Source organism: Rhagoletis pomonella, unplaced genomic scaffold (genome assembly GCF_013731165.1).
Source record: "Rhagoletis pomonella isolate Grant_MI unplaced genomic scaffold, Rhpom_1.0 Rhpom_scaffold_00008, whole genome shotgun sequence".
Lineage (NCBI taxonomy): Eukaryota > Metazoa > Arthropoda > Insecta > Diptera > Tephritidae > Rhagoletis > Rhagoletis pomonella.
Window position 1 is genome coordinate 48,083,868 of NW_023458562.1, and position 20,654 is coordinate 48,104,521.

Sequence of the window (20,654 nt, forward strand, 5' to 3'; positions counted from 1 at the left end):
TTATTATTTCTATTTATTCTTATTTATCATCAACAAATTTTTGTATAAAAATTTTCTTTTCCACTCTTTTGATTACAATTTTTCAATTTAATTTATTCATCATTAATTTTTTTAATTTTCGATCTGTTTTTTGAAGTTTTTTAATTTTGTTTTGAAGCTTTTTATTTATTTTAATTGTTTATTCTTTCAATTTTGTTTTATATTTTTAAATTTTGCTTTTAATTTTTTTTTAATTTTGTTTTTTTTTTAATTTTTTAATTTGGTTTTATCTCTAAATTCTTATTTTTTCTTAATTTTATGCTATTTGTTTTTCGATTTCATAATTGTTTTTATTTCATAATTTTTTATTTATTTTTTAATTTTTGTCGGATTATTTTTTGCCTTGTTTTTATGCCCATATGTTACCGCATAACTTTGGACGACGTCAACCGATTTCTATAAATCTTTAAATTTTTAAAGGAAAGGTGCTAGCTCAGAGGTGGTCCAATACTACTTTGGTTTAGACCCGATCATTGGATCTTGACGAAATTAACGGTACTCTTAAATTTTTATATGAGAATTGAAGTCGGTTTTGTTTTTTGTTAAAAATTAATTATTTTTGTTAAATTTTTTTACGTAAAACTTTCTTCGATTTTTTCTTTTAACTATATCATCATTTTTTTTTTGAAAATATTTGATCAAGTTTTATATATTTTGAAATTAAAAAAGGTTACTGCATCTTTGAAGATATAAGTGTTAATTATTTCAATATTCTAGAATCCACATTAAAAAACCTCCGATAAGTGTTTTAAAGTTTTAAGATCCCCTTTTTATTTGCTGTCAACCCTTGGACCCAAATGGTGGAAGTTATCAAAAATTACTTTCTTAAACTATAAAAGGTGTTCTAAATATATTTATAAACATGTAAATAATTCTGTATACAGTGGCGGAAGAATAAATAGGGACCCGACATTTTAACAAGTTTTGGCTATTTTTCTTTTGTTTATTTAATGTTTCATTAGCATTAATTTAATGTACATATGTATAAGAGTTTAGCTCATTATCTAGCAAAACCATGTAAGTACAAATTTTAAACTTTGCACAACAATTATGAAAACTCAACAAAGTGTTATCGAAATTGCAAACTTTCTAATTAATTTTTTAACGTTTTTAAATTAAAAAAAAAATGGTTTCCAGTTTCAAAAAATAATTTTTCCTCACACAAATTTTTTTTAGAACATTCTTTGCATGGAAAAAACGGGTAACACCTTCGTAGAGAAGAATTTTGTCGTTTAAGAGTTTCGTCTAAGAGTATAGTTGACCAATATGGCTCTTATGCATATGCCGCATATGACCCTATCAAATTGCCTTTACAATAAATCGATTAAAAAGTTGCATCCTTTTAGGCGAAACTCTGAATGCCTTAAAACGTTCACATCAACGTTTCCTTCTTTATTGTTTTTCTGGATTGTTTTGTTTGCTCACCTTCGAACTTATAGTTTTTTCTCCAACACTGCTATTTAAATAAATGTCTACAAAAGTCATCTTACACAATCGCAACCCACAGAACCCTCCCTAACTGGCCTACTTCTGTTCTAATGCCTCTCTTCTGCCCTATTAAGTTTCCAGTTTTACTCAGTTCCTCCAAATTTTGATATTCTTTCAGGCGCGTGTCGTCAGCTCCGACGAACATTCGTTGACCTATCACACCATTGAGCCACCACGGGAAGTGCACGTAAAAATGCTGCAAAATAACATTGACACACTGGAAAAGATGTTCAACTATGTCGCCAAAGTGCATTCGAACAAACGTTGTTTGGGCACACGTCAAATCCTCAGCGAAGAGGATGAGTTGCAACCGAATGGACGCATCTTCAAGAAATACAATATGGGCGAGTATAAGTGGAAGAATTTCATTGAAGCGGATCGTATGGCTACCGCTTTTGGGCGTGGTCTGCGCGAGTGTGGACTGAATGCGCGTCAAAATATTGTCATCTTTGCGGAGACTCGCGCTGAGTGGATGATTGCGGCGCATGGTTGCTTCAAGCAGGCTATGTCCATTGTAACCGTCTATGCCACACTGGGTGATGAAGGAGTGGCGCATTGTGAGTTTACTGTTTTTTTTGTCTGTTTTCACTTTTTATAATATTTGTTTGTACTATTTGTTGTTAGGTATCAGTGAAACCGAAGTCACCACTGTGATCACTTCACATGAGTTGTTGCCCAAATTCAAACAGTTGTTGGATAAGTGTCCCAAAGTTGATACCGTAATTTACATGGAGGATCAGCTGCACAAGACTGAAACAACGGGATTTAAGAGTGGCGTGAAGATAATCGCTTTCTCGCAAGTGGTGCGCATGGGACAGGAAAGTAAATTTGGTGAGTTGGTAGAAAAACAAAAACAAATTAACTATAGAAAAAAATTAAACAAATTAAGATTTAAAAAATTTAACCATTAATGAAAAAGATGCGAAGAAAAAAATTAGAGAATTAAAAAAATAAATTAATAATAACTTTTGTATGTATGAATGTATAATGAATAACAAACTTAATAACAAGGAAAATATAAAAATTTATACTTGACTGAAAATAAAATACTTAAGTAAACAAAGAAAAAATATGTAAAGAATTGAATAAAAACTGCAAAAATATCATTTATAATAAAAAATAAAAAATTTAAGATACCAATATGTGAAAAAAATAAAAATAAATGAATACAAAAATATAATAAAAAAGTGAAAAAGTTAAATAAAAAATTAAGCGGAAATAAAAAAAAGTGACAATATAACAAGAAATTATGTAAAAGAATAAAATAGAATAACAATAAATAAAAAAATTATAGGAGAAAAAATAAAATATAAAATAAAAAGTAACCAAATAAAAAAATTAACGGAAAAGAATTTAAAAATAAAGGCAAAAATCAAAAGCAATAGAAACACATAAATATACTTTGTACGGAAATATGAATTAAAAAATAATATGTTATACAAAAAATAATTGGGCGATTAAGTATCATATTGTCTTATATCGTAAAATTTTAAAATCATAAAACAAAAATAATGATAATAAAATGAAAATACAAAAATAATGGTAATGGTAATAAAATAATATAAAAATAATGGTAAAAAATACTTATTAAAAATAGTAGAAGTCTTAGTAACGCGGCAAAATCCCGCGTGATGATGTCCGCAATACATAGCAATCATTCTCCCTTTTTCTTAACACTACAATAAAAAATAAACTGGTAAATCACGATTGATAATGAATTAATCTCAATTAAATAAATAGCTTATAAATAAGAATTTTAAGAAATCAATTTTATTGATATACAAATTTGCCTTTTCGTCTCTCCTCTCTTAGAGAGCGTTCCACCCAAAGCTGAGGATACAGCCATCATCATGTACACATCCGGCTCAACAGGTACACCAAAGGGTGTAGTACTGTCACACAACAATTGCATTGCCACAATGAAAGGATTCTGCGATGTGGTGGCAGTGCGACCTGATGATGTGCTAATTGGGTATGGTAACTGCCACCAAAATATCTTGCAGTAATTTTTCTATCTATCCTAATTTTCTATACTATCTTAATATACAGGTTCCTTCCACTGGCGCACGTTTTTGAGCTACTTGCCGAGAGTGTTTGCCTAATGACTGGCGTCCCCATTGGCTATTCTACGCCACTGACCATGATTGACACCAGCAGTAAGATTATGCGTGGTAGCAAAGGTGATGCGACTGTATTGAGACCCACTTGCATGACTTCCGTGCCGGTGAGTAAAGGACGGCTAAAGAGCACAATGTTTTGTTCCTTCTATGTAGATTTATTGCAAGTTTTATTGTGTGAATATTTTTATTTTCTCTCCATTATCTGAAAATGTATGGTTTCCTTTTCAGCTTATTTTGGACCGCATCTCCAAGGGTATTAACGATAAAATTAATTCAGGCTCCGCCTTTAAGAAAGCGCTCTTCAAATTCCTTTATCAATACAAAGTGCGTTGGACACAGCGCGGCTACGAGACGCCATTGGTTGATAAGTAATGAAATGAAATACAGATTAATATTTAATAAAACGTAAATTAATTTTCTCCTTTCCTGCCATACATACAGGCTAGTGTTCCAGAAAGTCGCCAAATTGCTGGGTGGACGCGTACGCTTGGTTTTGTCAGGTGGTGCGCCACTCTCGCCCGACACACACGAACAAATCAAAACATGCTTGTGCGTAGAATTGGTGCAGGGCTATGGTCTGACTGAGACTACATCAGGAGCGACAGTTATGGATGGTAAGTGTTTTAAGTTAGTAGGCAATCGAAATCTTAAATCATAATCATTATTAAATACGTAGCTCGCGATTTGACTTATGGTCGCACTGGTGCACCGCTGACGGTCTGTGACATACGTCTGGTCAACTGGGAGGAAGGCCGATATCGCATTACGAATAAACCATATCCACAGGTTTGTAAGATTTTGATATTTACATTTTAAAATAATCATAAATCGAAAATTACCAATGCGAATTTTAATTTCAGGGCGAAGTGTTAATAGGCGGCGATAACGTGTCCAAGGGTTACTACAAATTGCCCGGCAAGACTGCTGAAGATTTCTTTGAGGAGGATGGCAAACAATGGTTCAAGACTGGCGACATTGGTGAAATTCATCCAGATGGTGTACTTAAAATCATTGGTGAGTAAATTTTCTTTTATTTTTATCAGGTACCGAAATTAAGAGTTAGATATCAAAGTTTTTATTGCTAGATGATTGCAAAATCGTTATTTTTTATTTTTCGAACAGAACAATAGTTAAATTTTAATTAAAGTTTTTTCGGTAAAATTAGATCGTTATTTTGGATTTATATTTTTTTAATTATTTTTAACCGATATAATGGAGACTGCGTTTTTAATCCTTTATGATCTAAAAATCTGGAAATAACGGTTATAAATGATCGAAAAAATAAAAATGAAAAATAGCCATCAAAACTTGATCAAAAAAATTAAAAGCCATAAATAACGACTATTCTTGATCGAATAAATAAAATAACGGTAAAATTTTATCGAAAAAATAGAAATCCAATTTTAAGGTTTAAGTTCAGATTTTTATGGCAATATAAAGATCATAACCGTTTTTCATGTTTTTTTAAATCTCTTTTCGTTGCTTTTAATTTTGTTTATTATTTTTTATAATTCTTTTTTTTTGTATAAGTTTTTTATTTATATTTTGTTTTTTAATTATATACTTTTTTAATTTTGTAAATTTTAAAATGGTTCAAATTAAAATTTTATTATTTTTTCATTTTATTGTTTCTTTAATTTTGTTATTATTTCATTTTGTTATTATTTGATGTTATTCTTGAATTTAGTTTTTTTTTAGTTTGTTGTTTTTTAATTTTGTAATTTTATAATTTTGTAATTTTATAATTTTGCTTATATTTTTATATCTTTTTGATTTTTTTTAAATTTTAATACTTACATTTTTAATAAGTAATTTTTTATTTTATATACTTTTCTATTTTAGTTTTTAGTTTTTAAGTTTATTTTTAGTAAATTTAATTCGGTTTTAATTTATTTTATTTTTGTTATTATTTTTGTACTTATATTTTTTCCTTGGCTTTTACTCATTTTATATGCCATTTAATTTTTCCACTCTGCTTTTATGGTAGTTTATCACGTTATTTTTCTTAGTTTTTCTTGACTTTTTTTAAGAATTTTTTCTAATTTTTTTATTTCTATTTATCTGCATTGCTTAATTTTTTTGTTTTAGTTGTTTTTTTTTAATTTTTTTTTCTATCCAGAAGTATTTCATACTAACGCTCTTCTTTTCTCCTCATCTGTCTCTCTCAGATCGTAAGAAGGATTTGGTGAAGCTGCAGGCCGGCGAATACGTTTCACTCGGCAAAGTGGAATCTGAATTGAAAACCTGTCCGCTCGTGGAGAATATCTGCATTTACGGTGATCCTTCTAAGCAATTTACTGTGGCGTTGCTTGTGCCAAATCGCAAGCACCTCGAAGAGTTGGCCGAACGCAATAGCTTGAAGGACAAATCGTTTGAGGAATTGTGTGCAAGTGCAGCCATGGAGAAGGCGGTAATCAAAGAAATTGCTGAGCACGCTAAGAAATGTAAGTTAAAACAAAACACAACAAAAAAATAATAATAATGTGCGTAACTAATAATTTTCCCCTCCCCAAATGCAGGCAAATTGCAAAAGTACGAAGTGCCCGCAGCCATTACGTTATGCAAGGAGGTTTGGTCGCCGGACATGGGGCTCGTTACGGCCGCCTTCAAGCTGAAGCGCAAGGAAATCCAAGACAAATACCAGCACGATATTAATCGCATGTACGCCTCATGAAAGTCAATGCACTGATTTGCTGTTTTTGAACAAATATAAAAGTACATTTTTCTGGTGTGTTGCACGGCAAGTTCAGCTAAATTAAAAATTTGCGAACTGGTGCGAGCAAAAATTAGGAAATCCAACCGGCCATTGAATGGTTGCGGAAAAATGTAAATTCAAGTTTAAATAATAAAAGAAAAGCATGCGAAAAAAGGCAGAAACTACAAAAAACTGGAAAAATCAGCAAAATAGCAAAATTGCGTTTGCTGCAAAAACAAAAACAAATTTAGATCTTTCGTTTCCTCAAACGTCTTTTTTTAACTATAAATATTATTACAAAATATATTTTTTTTTTGTAAATTATAATTATTAAATATAATCGAAGTTGTAATGTGTTTTAGGTGCGTTATTACGATTATATGTAAATGTATAATGTATAACGAGTTGAAAAAAAAGAGAAAAAAACAAGAAACGTTAACTATTAAAGTGCTGGTTTATTTAATTATACATAAATATTTTACGCCTAGAGGATATTTGAATTAACAAAACAATATAAAAAATTATTTGACAAGTGTACCGTGCAGTTGAATCGTATGCACGACGGGCGCTTCCAATTACAGCTGGAAGCCACATAGAAGTAGAAGAAGAGTAACTAAAATCTATAATTTGGTACTTGCAACTTTAGCATTTAGCTATAAGTGATTTTTAAGATAAGCCTAGTGAAAATTTGTCTCCTTTGTTGCAAGCATTAGAACTTTGAATATTAAGCTAAAAAAATAAGATATTTAAAATTTAAACCAAACAATAATTAAAAATAAAGTTACATATTTAAAATCAAAAAAATCATATAAACAAAAATGTTTTCGATGTAATTACGTAGCACTGGGAAGAGAGAGAGAGTTTGAATGTGTGAGCGAATGCTGTAAACTAGATAGTAATTAAACAGCAACGTGGAGCGGTGTATTTATATAAAAGTGCATATTTTTTTAAATTTTTGTCAGCTGCTTAGTATTACTGAAAAATGTAAATATTACATTTATGTATGTAAACGTTTGTGGAGGCAAGAAAAAACATGTAAAAATAGTACTAAATAAATTGAAAAACATATTTCAAAACCTAAAACATACATAGTAATATATTACATCTTACAATTTTTTATTTAAAGAGAGTAAATTAAAAATCTGTGTTGCAAAAGAAAAAAGTCTAAAAAGGGTAATAAGTGGCAATATTTTGGATTGCGTTTTACCTTTATCAAAGTTCAAAACCATCTCTAAAAAAAAGTACTAGATTTATTGGCATCTTTGGAACAGAAATCAAAGCATTTAACACTTTTTCGGCTTCGACAAAATATAAAATTTTTTCATTGACTGCTTCACGGTCCGTACCAAAAAAAAATTATCGCTTTTGGCAATCTTAGGTTAAATGAGGCTAGATCAGAGGTTTCCGAACTTTTTCATAAAACAGAGTTCGTACAGCCATCAAAAAATCGTTTTGAGGAGTTATATTTTTTTAGAGCACTGAAATTTCAAAAACTCGGTGCTGACGTTACTTACATTCTCTTCCCTATAAACTCCTCACACGTTTGGTGGCTCACTTCTGAATTTCTAGGATTAGTATTTGTGAAATAGTTTATTCCAGGGATATAACAGTTATAAGTTCTATCGGAAAAATGTTCTATAACAGTTATTAGATGAAAAATATTTTTTATTTCTCCGATAAGAGTTATAACCCAACGCTTATTTTTTACGTTGCCTGTTAACTGTTATGCAGGAGAAATATACTTTCCGTCGCCAACAACAGTTATTTCCCAGCGTTAATTTTTTGCGTTACTTGATAACAGTTATTACCCATCGTTTATTTTCTATTCATGGCCTTTGGAATGTTCAAAACGTTATTAGAGGTAAGTTTATAAAGTTGCGATTTGGATTTTTGACGCAATTCTACTAATTATCGAGAATCTAACGTCGGTAAAAATATGCCACCAAAAAAATTTGTTGAGCGCCTAAAAGCATGCATACTTATATTTTAGCGCTGTAAATTTGCAGCCCTTTTCCCACGACATGATGTAACAACCAAGAAGTTAAAAACAAGCTCTATAAACTTGATTATATTGATTGTTTTGTTTTAGCGTGTGGCTTTATGGAGCTATGAGATATAAAACAAACAAACAAAATAGCTAATTACATATTCTGCCCTATTCTGGTTGTCGTATGTCGTTCGCATCGAATTATGTCGTAAATAAAAACATTAACGACAGATTTTTACACTTTTTCAATACTTCTTCATTTCGAAAGGATAATAGGAATAAGAATTTGTAGTACATTATGTCATTGATAATGCCAACGAAATTCTCAAATTTCGCCGAACGACTGTTGGTCATGGTGGGCATATTAGTCCTTAACATATTTTTTTTTTTCAAAAATACATCATGCAAATTTTCAGCGATATTTAGGAATACAATTTTAAAAGGACTTTTTTAGTACTTATTCGTCCATATGCACCAAAAAATTTAAACTCCTTTAATTATACAGAATTGTCTCTTTTATATAATACCCATTCTCTTACGTTGCCCTGTGGAAAAGTGATTTTTTATGGTTCACACACTGCATTTTTGGGATTTTAGGGGACCTATAAAAAGTAGCTAATATTAAAAAATGGTTAAATAATCAATAGAGTATTAATATTAGAAGTCTCCTGAAGAGAAACAGAGCTTTCCGATCGAAAAATATAGATTTTCGGGAATTCTATACAATTTCCACGAAAACTGTTTTTTCCCACATATAGAATACATGGTAAACTGTGAGCGACCTCTTAATATTTTTTGATTTCAAAGTAAAAAAAAAAAAACAACAGGTGCATAAATTCAATTTTTTTTTTGTATAGGACAATCCTAGGGGGTGAGAGCATATGAATGGTTAATGAGAAAAAATACTTATATAATGCATAGATAATTTCAGATAAAAATAAAAAATTAAACTACTTGTTTTGTTCAATTAAATCATTAGAAGGTTTAGGAATAATTAAATCACAGTTAGTCTAAGATCCCAATATTGCACTACCTTCAACCATCTGTTTAATAGATGAATATAAATATTTCGCTAGTGAATTTGCTGAACAAATCCTTGCCAGGATATTTTAAATTGAATGCAGTATATTTTGCTTTGCTGCCTTTGTGTTTAAGTGCACATTTAAGATACCTACCCCAAAATGCGCATAAGCGGCATTATTTTTAACATTTATAAGGAAACTGCTCCGATAGATGCATTCAAGACTTGCATATTAACGATACCTGCCTTAAAAATTTGCAACTATTATTAATTATCAAAGAAAGTATTACGTTTACCTGCACTGGCCCTACAATTACCTAATTTTACACGCTTTTATTTATTTTGGTCATCTTGCAGAACAACGAAAACGGCTATCATTTTATGTAGTTATATAGATTATTAGATATCATTCGGTATTTGGTTTCATAGGGATTCGGATACCTTCCTCATTGAATTAGTAAAGAAAATTCGCTTAAGTGCTTTTTTCCGGTTAAGTGCACACGTTTTATACCAATCGAAAGTAGCCTAAAGAATGTGAAAACGTAGGGTTATAAATTTTTTTCGTGGCTTACTTATCGGGTTGGCAGGTGATAATACTGGTAGTTTTCACTCATCTGTTTAACACATTCTATAGACTTTATGTTGTTGTTGTAGCAGCATACAAGTTCTCCAAAGAGTTTTTGGGGAGTGTTGCTGGAGTGACAGTCCTTGTCCAAATATAAATCTGGGACCATATGAATAATGAAGCTATAGACTTTATGCTTTCGCTTGGTATATGTATATGTAACATTTTCATTAAACAAATGAGTGCATAATTAAAAAAATATAGATATTGGGCATTCTTTCTGAACGTTAACCCCACCCTGCCCATTTTTCTTATAACAATTGTCGCAACCTCACAAAGGAGAGAGGCAATTGGCGAAGATTTTGGGTCTTGGCCCAACGACGACGAACGGTTGTAGAGCCAAAGGCGATTTTGACGTCTTAAAACTTTTAAGTGCCAAGTCATTAACAGCCAAAATCGAGTTTTCTTCCTAATGTTCATGATCATTCGACCATATCGCAAGTTTAGGCAAATACTCTCAATCTGCGGTGTCCTTGTTTACCTCTAAATACCTTGTACCTCTAAATATTCTTATGAGGGAAGCTGATTAGGTGTTGAAAACCCCTTCATGTTAGACTGCCCAATAGCGTAATGAGCCTGAAATGTGCTCGACTATTTTCGTCATAGGAACTTCTGAGATTTCGAGTTACCTGTATACCAATGGTGGGCGCCAGTTCCAAGCAATCTCTCAAAGAAGATCGTGTTGCGGGCTGCGTTTGTAGCATTGCGAGTGATTGCCTCACCGCGCGCAGAGTCGTTCTTGAGACCAAAACTACTAGCTCCTAGGTGAATATACTATCATGGTGTACAGCCATCTCAGAATTTGGGGCCGCATGCCTAGGACTTTGCTGCCACACATGTTTCTTCCATAAAAGATTGGTGTCCACGCTTATTCTCAGAAACTTTACTTTGCTGACAGTGATCACGATGCCATCTCGACCTATGTTCCTCATGCCCGGCAGGGCTTCTTTCCTAGTGAAAAAAGCCAGGCACAGCTTCCTTTCGTTAGTCGTAAACCCCTTTGAACTAAGTATGTCACAGAGAGTGCTCGCAAACTTTCCACTGGCATTGTTAAGCGAAACATTTTAACCCACATATCAACTGTCTTATGACCTAGATAAAAGAATACTAACAAGTTTTATCAGTTCCGTTTATTATAAAATTTGTATCCTTATTTTAACTTAATTGAAACTGATTAGTTCATTACTATATAAAAATCAAAAATGACTTTGAAATCAAACTGAACTAAGTATTTTCGCAAAGTAGATATAGATTAAATGTCTATGAATGTGCGTTTCAAGAAAGCTTAAAGTACATTGCAAGAGACATAGCTACAGATCGTCGACAACATTACTAAAAACCGAAACGTTGAACATACAGTGGGGAAAACATAAATAAAGTCACAACATTTTAACAAGTTTTGGCGACTTTCATTTTGTTTATTTGATGAAAGTATTACTCGTTATCTAACAAAAACCATGTACACCCGAATTTCAAACTTTGTACAAAAATTAGCAAAATTCGAAAAAGGTTCATTAAAATTTCTTCGAACTTTTTAATTAGATGACATTAGAAAAATGTTGAGTACAAAAACTGCAAAATTTGAAGTAAGGCTTACCGTTGAATTTTGGCTTTTTTTTGTTGAAGTTGTTGCTAATTTTCTCGATATGTATATAAAAAATTGTCCAACATACTTTATATGGAAAAAATGCGTAACACAGTCAAAATTAACGGTACGCCTAGCTACTTTAAATTTGCACTTTATTATATTGTACTAAAATTTAACAGGCTATAAAAATACTTACCAAACTTTTTTCTACAAAGTTTGAATTTCGGATTTACATGGATATTTGTTAGACAAAGAAAGAGCTATACTTTCATAAAAAATTATAAATATAAAATAAACAAAAGAAAAATAGCCAGAATTTGGTAAAATGTCACGTCCCTATTTAAGTTTTCATCTACGTAAACCTCTCCATATACTTTATGCATTTCTGTATATAAATTAGGGTGGTACAATGAAGTAAAGTCTGAATTTTTATGCTCTCACCCCTTTGATTGTTCTACACTATATTTATAAACTATACCATCAAAAAGAAAAATTAAGAGGTTGCTCAAAGCGCTCGAAATTTTTCGTAGAAAAGGTATAGAAACCTTGAAAATTAATATTTTTGCAACTCCTCAGAATTGTATCCTAGGGGGTGAGAGCATTAAAATTCAGACTTTACTTTTTTCGCATGCATTTTTGGACCATCCTAATATACATACGACCGTTGGCAATTGTTCAACGAGACCTTAAGTTGCCCGCAAACATATCCATATAAAAAAAAAATTGTGTAATAACTTAACCGGTACGCGTTTTATAAGTTTTTTTTATAGACAAATTCGGAAAGCATTTCATACTTCACTTTTTTATTCATTGTTTGCTCTCACTAGAGAAAACTTTAAACTACCGCATAGTGCTTATTTTAATGATGCCAACGTTATACAATACCGTGCGCAACACCTTGTACCCAATTCCAGACTACTAGTGGCCATATTCAAAAAAGCTTTATAAAGTGATTTACAAAGCATTTAGAGTACAACTCCACAACAAGCTTTTCAGAGGCTTTCAGCTACACAATTCAGATATTTCTGAAATCCTGAAAAGCTCCGAATGCCCGAAAAGCTTTTTTTGGAGTTGTCCTCTTAGGGCCAGTTTTTAGCTCCAGTTTAAACTTAGATTAAGTAAACCGAGTTTAAATTGAACAGCTGGCTGACAACGGCCGTGCACTGAAAAACTGGCCCTTAAAGTCATGCATTTGGGTGTAAATCTCTTTTTTAACTAACATCCTCATCTTCATCGGCATTTTGAATTTCTGCTACCAAACGTGACGCTTCCTGCTTGAGTCGAATTAAAAATTTAGTACGTATTACCACCCTGTCTTGCTGTTTATCCAACTCCGCCAATTCGGTTAATTCTCGCAATAATGCTGTGTAACCTTTCCATTCAGCGACATCTTCGGTTTGTGTGCTTGCTTCCATGCGCATAGTATTTAATTGGTATTTTGTTGATTTCCTGGGGTATGCGTATTTGTGTAGCTTATCTTCAATCAGCATATTATCTGCAAAGTGTTTATCACAAATGTATAAGGACTTGTACCAATCACTTTTAATGTTTAAGCCGAGCTCAAGAAACCAAAAGTGACGACGATATTTCTCTGTTGCGGCCGATGGAAAAGCGTAAAGTTTACGAAAGCTTTCACACTTGAGAATACAACTATTGCGAGCAGCTTTAGGTTTTAAAAGATCAATCAAATCGATAGTCGTGGTTTTGGTAATTGCATCAGTGGTGTTCACGCGTCTTAACACTTGTTTTGCTCCTTGAACTGCTGCTGCTGCTGCTACTCCTCCACCAACAATATTTCTTGTAATATTTGTTGAACCTGCCGCTACCGTGGACTTAACTTTTTCTATCTGGAAATTTTTTTCTACATTTGCCTTGCCTATCGTTTGGTTTGGCACCGTTGTGCTGGCTTCGGTTGCGTTCTCCTTTGCAGTGCTAGAAATGAGCTCCTTATCTATGGTTTCTATCACTTGCTGCCAACTTTTAGCTAACGCTACTTCCTTTGTCAAAAAATTGTTGTTAGGTTTCTGCTGCTGTCGTTGCTTCAGAAAAGTGTTAGCAAAATCGGTTTTGGAATGCTGCGGAAATGATATCCTTTGGCTGGATAGTCTGAACCCGTCAGTCGTAGAAATAAAACTTCCATTGTCTGCTCTTTTACTTGCAACTGTAGGTGGCTCTTCTTCGTCGGATATGACCACAGGCTCATCAGGTGTTATTATATCTTCTTCGTTATTTGCATGATCTACCGCATCTTTTCTATATTCGACCACTTTATTATCTTTGCTAAGCAATATGGAAAAACTTTCAGTGGGGTATTTTGTTGCCAGCTGTTCTAAAACAGAATCATCCCTTAATCCAGCTTCATTTTCTACTCCATTGCTTTGCCAAAGCTCATATTCTTCTTCCACTTCATAGTTTACATCATCTCTTCTTCTTTTCGTAGGTATTTGCTCATATTCGTCGCTTGCACAGTCTTCAATTTCTTCTGCACTTTCAGTATCACTTTTGTCTACTTCTACATCATCCGGCGTTTCCTTATCGGCCTCCTCCTCATCGCTACTGAAATCTCCATAGTCCTCTTTAAATATTGTATGTACATTAATGTTCAACTCGGGATCACATGGCCTCACATAATCATACGGCATATGCTTGTTGACATCTAGCGGATCCTCAGCGCTTAAAATTTTATCCACCGAAACTAAATAACCGGTACGCCGTGGCACAAATACACCCACTGTATGCATTTTTACGTATTGTACAGGCGACGGTGCGTCCTCGGGTTGATTGCTAGGCGGCAATATGGTCATATTTATACGATTAAGGATATTATCATTTTTAGACCGTTGAGCAGACAACTTTTGCTGATTGACTTGATTAAGAACGTTGTCATTTTCCACCGGCAACTGTACAGTCGTATTTACCAATATATGACTAAGATTGTTGACAATGTTCTGCGATTCGTTAGCCGTTGGCAGCGCCGTGGTGGTCATTTGATGGATGTGGGGCTCGGGTGTATGGGTGGGTGAAGTATTTGTTGGGAAATTAGATAGTGCATCCAATTTTTGTAAAGACCATTTTTTAACTTTTGCGAATGCAGCAGCGGGTCTTAGATTTTTATTTGGTACGGCCTCCCGTCGCAGATATGGACCGATTCGCATTTCGTCGCCAAAATGGCTGTCGCAAGCGTAGACGTCGTCGTTATATTTTTTTGGATCCCGTCCAAATTTTTTAAACCACATTATTCTTCTGAAAATATAATATATACACTTATTTAGCCTAAATCAACATTTTAAAGTTTTTTATTTTAAAATTAATAATCAATAAAGTCTAGGTATAGCGAGTTATTTACAATACGGGCAACTATTTTTTAAATATTTTATTTTTCGCTATTTCTTATAAAAATATGGTTAATTCTACAACAAAAACCACAAAGTCAGAGTCCAAACCTTGTGCAAAATTAAAGAAAATTCTGCGAAATTTCATTAAAATATTGCACTTTTTTTTACGCTCTCTAGAAAAAACTTGAGTATGCAGTTTTTCAACCCATTCAATTATCAAATTATTAAATTATACGGAGAAAATGAGCGACACCTTCAACAAAAAAAAATAAAAAATACTAAAAATCAACGGCAAGTCCTAGCTACCTCAAGCTTGCACTTTGTTATACTGAAATAGAATGGGCTTAAAAACTGCGTACTAAACTTTTTTCTAAAGAATGTGAATAAAAAGTGCAATATTTGGATGAAAATTTGCAGAATTTTCTTTACTTTTGCATAAGGTTTGGAACTCTGATTTATTAGGGTTTTTGTTGTAGAGTTAACCATATTTTTATAAAAAAATTGGCGAAAAATAAAATATTAAAAAAATATTTACCGGTATTGCAAAAAGTTCGCTGCCCCTAAACTTTATTGACTGACTGTATGTAGTTTTTTGTTAAGAATTTAAATCTGTATAACATAAATAACTATTTAGGAAGAAAAATTATTTCGGAAACAAAATGTAAACTTTACCTTTCGGTTTCCTGTTCGAACGATGGAAACCTGTACTTTCTGTGGTATTCACTACATTTTTGAATACATTCCGTCTTTCCCTCCAAATCTTGTGGTATCGGCGTTTGTAATGGTGGTGGTAGATTTTTATTTGGATAAGCTCCCCGCATCAGCTTTGCCCTGCCCCGCATGTGCAAGTCGAAATGTCTATCACAAAGATAAAGATACTTATGTGGATATAAATCAGGATCCTTGGCAAGTAAATAAAGCCATTGTTTACGCCTTTCCGGCTCCAATTCTAGCGATGGGAAATTATGGAAATTACGGCCGTCGGGGCAATTCAGTATGCATTGCCGTTTTTGATGCTTTACAAGGGGTGGAAAATATTGGAGAGATACTGCTGATGTTGACATACCACCTTCTTGCGGCACAACTACTTCATCAACTTCGATAACATCAGATAATTCAGTCCCTGGCATTTCATAAGATATATTTTCCCCACTTTCCGAAACGTCAATAGCCATTACTTGGTCCTCTCCTGGCGGTCGGTCACCGTTTTTCCAATAGACACTGTATTTCTCAACGTACGGGGCACGTTCATTGTACATATATAAATTTATATCGGGATAGGCATTTTTAGGAAGTGTTTTTGATTGTGTCATTCTATTACTGAAATGACGGCGACAAATATGAACAGTTTTATTTTCATATAACGCTGGATTTAAGTTGAACATTCGGAACCATTTGTTGCGTCTAAATTAAAGCAAGAGGAAGATTATATACTGATTTTTGCACATTCTTAAATTAAATAACTACCTGTCTGGCTCATTTTCCGGAGGAAAGGCGTATATTGGTATCCCAAGCGATGGACAACCCGCGATACAAAGGCGCATAACTGGCATAGTTAAAGCTTTTCAGTATTTAGTCATGCACAGAAAAAATTATTCCGATAGCGTAGATCAACTGAATGCTGTGGAATACTGCTGAAATAGGTATGTAACGCAATTCTCAGCTACGATCGCCGAGCGTCTATCGACGTGCTGATCCGGATAGGTGCGACGCCTATTACCAATGTTCCATATATTGGCTTCTACTCTACTTGCCTTGTTGAACTTATTTTGAATTTAATTCAATTTGAATAAATGGTGGAATTCCAAAATAAAAATCTGTAATAATCGCCCAAAATCCAAATTACTTCAGACGCCTAGCAGACCGCATTTGACATTAAATGTCAACAAAGTTGCCACTGAAAACGACTACTCGATTCTTTTAAACTCGATTTATTGCAAATCGATAATAAAAATATTTCCCAACATCGATAGTTAATCTATCTTTTATCGAAACTACTGTTAAAAATTTAAAAGCAAGTCCGGTCGGTATAAAAATGTGATGAACAGAAATTTGAGCAAGTAAAATTTTGTGGGTCATTATCAAGATTCAAACCAGTTGATAATCAAATTAAATGTTTCAATGCAAAGCGTGTTGTGAAATGAAAAAAAAATCAATTTTAAAAGGGTGGAATTTAGTATGCAGCCGCATTCTTTGTTTTAAGAAAACCAGGTGGAATTAACTAATGAAACTTGGTATCCTCTTAATAAATTACCTGTTGCTAACATTTTTTAAGTTGTTGTCGTTGTTGTAGCGGCTACAACAACCCCGCCCAGATCGGTTGATATCTAAGTCGTTGTCGTCAAGTTCCACTAACGGCAGCCCTAAGAAGCGTGCAACCTCAATGGGTTCGGTCCACAGGGACAAAGGCGTTAGGGTTGTTGGGTTTTCCGGGCATACCAAAAGATGCTTCGAGTCATGCGGTGTCTCTCCGCATGCCGGATACTCATTCGGCACATTCGCATTTAGTCTGTTCAGGTATGAGTTTTACCTGCTGCAGTAGCCAGAGCGAAGTTGGGCTATTTTTTAAGTAGTTACACTTGATTTCCTTATCAAAAGGTGCATTTCTCACATACATGTATATATGTATACAAATGCGCATAACACTCCACTCAATAGCTTACATTCATTTAATTTATTCCATCTTAATTACAAATTACTTGAATTCATCTTTTATTAACTTTTGTAAATTACATTAAATTATTTTTAGATTGAGAGCTATTCGAATTCAAAAATATAAAAGTTTCAAAATGAAATCAACGTTTAATTTTTATAGTAGAAATCATGATACTATTTTTGTATCATGGTAGATATTTTTTAAATATTTATTTACTTCCTATATTAAAAATAGCTTTATATATATAAAACACAATGGCTGAATCAAGTCTTTTTGACTTCAGTTTTTGAATTTAGCAGTTTCATAGCTGCCTTGAGCGACAAGATATCTTCGGCTTGTTGATTCGTCTTTTCTTTCAATGCCGCAATTTTACTCAAAATATTAGTAATGCTATCTTTTGTTTGTGTGCTCATGTGCCGACGTTCGGTATTAACATTACAAGTAGTATCATCATACCCCTTATCGAAGATTTCATATGTAACCAAATCTGATTCAATATCCTCGGAGGTTGCTGCGACACTTTCCAACACCTTGTTGTTTCTATCGTTTTCGTTCTTTTTTCCGACGGTGGCTGCATTGTAAGCTCTTGCTTCACGTATATATTCTGAAAGAGATTTTAGGTACGTTTGCGTAAAAGTCGGCATTGTATCTGAATCGATATGATTTTGTTCTTCTTCGCGACGCAACGTTGGGATATAGTCTAAGGCGCAGGTATTGTTGTCAGGCGTTGTGGCTACATCCTTTTTGTTGTCAATGGTGGTAGTTAACATAGTTGTTGCTACTGATTCTTTGTTAGGATCCGCGTTGGATGCTACTTTGAGAAGTGCTGGATTTGGTGGAAGAATTTTTATCGAAGTTATAAGTGCCTTATTGTCATTGGATGAGTTTGACGACTTCATTGGAAAAACCGTACAATTTCGTGGGATGACCTTCACGGATTTGATTGTGGAAGGAATTGCTGGATGAGGGTTCAAAATTGTGATTTTAGGTTTTGTTGTAATTACGGCGGGAATGATGGAGTTTTTATTTGAATCCGTCGAGTTAAGGATGGAACTTGATTTAGAAGCAACAGACGTGCAAATTAAGCTATTATAGGGACTCCCTGGAATTTGTGTAACTGGAATAGAAATTGGGGCTATTGGTGGTAGAAGCGCATCAGTTATTGTACTTTTGGATGTAGCTGACTGAACATATGTGTGATTGCTCGGCAGCGGCAACTTCTTTTCTAAAATACTCCCTTGAAATGTTGTATGTGACTTGGTTGTATCTTTCTCTTTTGGGATATCGCCATTACTTTCTAAATCAGTTGGTTTTTTTAGAGTTACACTAATAGATGGCGGTAATTGCTGTTTTATACGTTTTGTGATTTCAAGTGTGTACAAATCTGGTTCATCGTCCTTTGGGGGTTTCAGCACAGTATACAATTTTCGCGGTTTCTTAGACGTTGTGCCATCATCATTATCCTCATTTTCGACTACCAAATGACTTCGTTTCATGGTATCCCGCGGTACAATTTTTAAAAGTTCTGTTTCTCTTTCTGTGACTTCATCTTCAACTATAAGATTCGCACCTACAGCGGGAACGCATTCCCTCATATCATTGGCCTCGCACAATAGAACTTTTTCACCTGATCCCCGTGTTTCATTTGTTTTAGCTTCTTCGCTAGTTTTGTTCGTTACATTTGAGTCCTTAACTTCCACTGTACAATCTTTTGTAGGCTCATTGCGCTCTTTCCCACATGTTGTTAATTCTTCATCTTTACGTGCTTCATCGCTGATTTCATGATCAACGGCTGGAGTGCCAGATGCAGTCTCCTTATTTAGCTTGTTAATTGATGATTCTTTATTTTTAGTGTGTATATCACTTATACTAACATTTTCGCTGATTTCTGGAGGAACAATCGGGTCCTTAATAGGCTCAGCCTTTTCATTTGTTTTCCCAGTTCCAGATTCCTTAATCTCTTCAACAATATGCATTGTTGACTTATCAGGCACTTCAACACTAGCTTTTACTTCTGCCTTTTTATTAACTGATTCAGCAGGTTGGGCTACGTCATATATATTATGTGTTGTAGTTGGTTCCTCAAATGGTACTTCCTCGTCTGGTTCTGTATTTTGTTTTGTTTCTTCGGTTATATCCGGAATCTCATCTGAACTCCGCAAGGGTAGATCGCTTGATACGTCGGGCTCGTCTGGCGCAACATTTTCGTTCCCTTCGACCATATCAAGCATCACAAAGGTTTCCTTCTCTGGAGTACTCTGCTGTGTCGGGTCAAAAGACTTGTTAAATGTTGACTCCTCGTTTTGTGAAGCGTCATTTTCCTTTTCAGCATGTACTTCCTCAATTAATATTTCCTTTTCGTTTTCATTCTGCGTTGTTGCCTGGTCAACTTTAATCACTGGAATTCCTTCACTGGGCTTTGATTCATTATTGTTGGCGCCTTCGGGAATCGAAGTTTCCGAACCGAATGAGCCATCCTTTACAGATTCGCTCATTGTTGTAACGGGTCTGAAACTGAAAATATTCAACCAGGAAACACAAACACATTAAATCACTTACTTACCCTTTTTATTGTAATAATTTGCAATTTCTACTTCGACTCTACAAATGCGGGATTTGTAAACAAAATGAATTTTTATTGGAACAGCTGTTACTAGACGGATGGCGTTGACAGAGTAAAAACAAAGTGCCAGCGGAACGGTGGTGCCACATTGAATAGATATTACATAGTTATCGATTATTTTTTAATTTTAAAACTACGATCAGGGCTGCCAACTTTCCTCAAACCGTGCCATTTTTGGCCCTATTTTACTTCAAATGGCACTTAATTTTTCAATTTGGCACTTACTGCCCAAATGGCAGTTTTCAAAAATACTAAGATTTCAATACATTTTTGGAAATCCTTCGCGTGTACTTTCTCGCGTGTCTTTTTGTCAACTAAAATTTTCTAATTTTTAAAGATTATTAAACCGGTTTATCTTATTTTAGCATTGCACTCTTGTTTTAGAAATTTGGTTCTTATTTTATTGCTAAATGGGAAGGATTAAAATGGATGGCACCATTTTTAGCACTTTTATTTTTCTATTTGGCACATTGTGGT

The 20,654-nt window shown here is 33.7% G+C and overlaps 3 protein-coding genes across 8 annotated transcripts in view; 1 reads left to right on the forward strand and 2 right to left on the reverse strand.

Annotated features, from left to right (window-relative positions):
• The window catches only part of LOC118745037 (long-chain-fatty-acid--CoA ligase 4), a 66,538-nt gene extending 59,174 nt beyond the window's left edge, over positions 1-7,364 (forward strand). For 5 of the 6 annotated variants that reach the window (XM_036478571.1, XM_036478568.1, XM_036478567.1 and 2 more), the window contains 10 exons: positions 1,646-2,084; positions 2,152-2,358; positions 3,340-3,499; positions 3,577-3,751; positions 3,876-4,015; positions 4,089-4,261; positions 4,324-4,433; positions 4,508-4,661; positions 5,816-6,091; positions 6,167-7,363. In XM_036478571.1, the coding sequence (XP_036334464.1) occupies positions 1,646-2,084; positions 2,152-2,358; positions 3,340-3,499; positions 3,577-3,751; positions 3,876-4,015; positions 4,089-4,261; positions 4,324-4,433; positions 4,508-4,661; positions 5,816-6,091; positions 6,167-6,321 (1,989 nt within the window). In that variant the 3' untranslated portion in view covers positions 6,322-7,363. Of the gene's footprint in view, positions 1-1,645; positions 2,085-2,151; positions 2,359-3,339; positions 3,500-3,576; positions 3,752-3,875; positions 4,016-4,088; positions 4,262-4,323; positions 4,434-4,507; positions 4,662-5,815; positions 6,092-6,166 lie in introns of all 6 variants that reach the window. The other variant, XM_036478573.1, reaches the window with a different exon arrangement.
• Positions 7,365-12,338: 4,974 nt separating this feature from the next.
• On the reverse strand, positions 12,339-16,780 carry LOC118745038. Its single transcript, XM_036478574.1, has 3 exons — positions 16,366-16,780; positions 15,571-16,302; positions 12,339-14,806 (listed from the first exon to the last, which is right to left on the reverse strand). The coding sequence occupies exons 1-3, from the start codon at positions 16,449-16,451 to the stop codon at positions 12,775-12,777; spliced, it is 2,850 nt and encodes a 949-aa protein (XP_036334467.1). The 5' UTR covers positions 16,452-16,780; the 3' UTR covers positions 12,339-12,774.
• Positions 16,781-17,731: 951 nt separating this feature from the next.
• On the reverse strand, positions 17,732-20,241 carry LOC118745039. The gene is made up of 2 exons (XM_036478575.1): positions 20,118-20,241; positions 17,732-20,062 (listed from the first exon to the last, which is right to left on the reverse strand). Exon 2 carries the CDS (start codon positions 20,047-20,049, stop codon positions 17,818-17,820), a length of 2,232 nt encoding a protein of 743 aa, XP_036334468.1. The 5' UTR covers positions 20,050-20,062; positions 20,118-20,241; the 3' UTR covers positions 17,732-17,817.
• Positions 20,242-20,654: the final 413 nt, after the last annotated feature.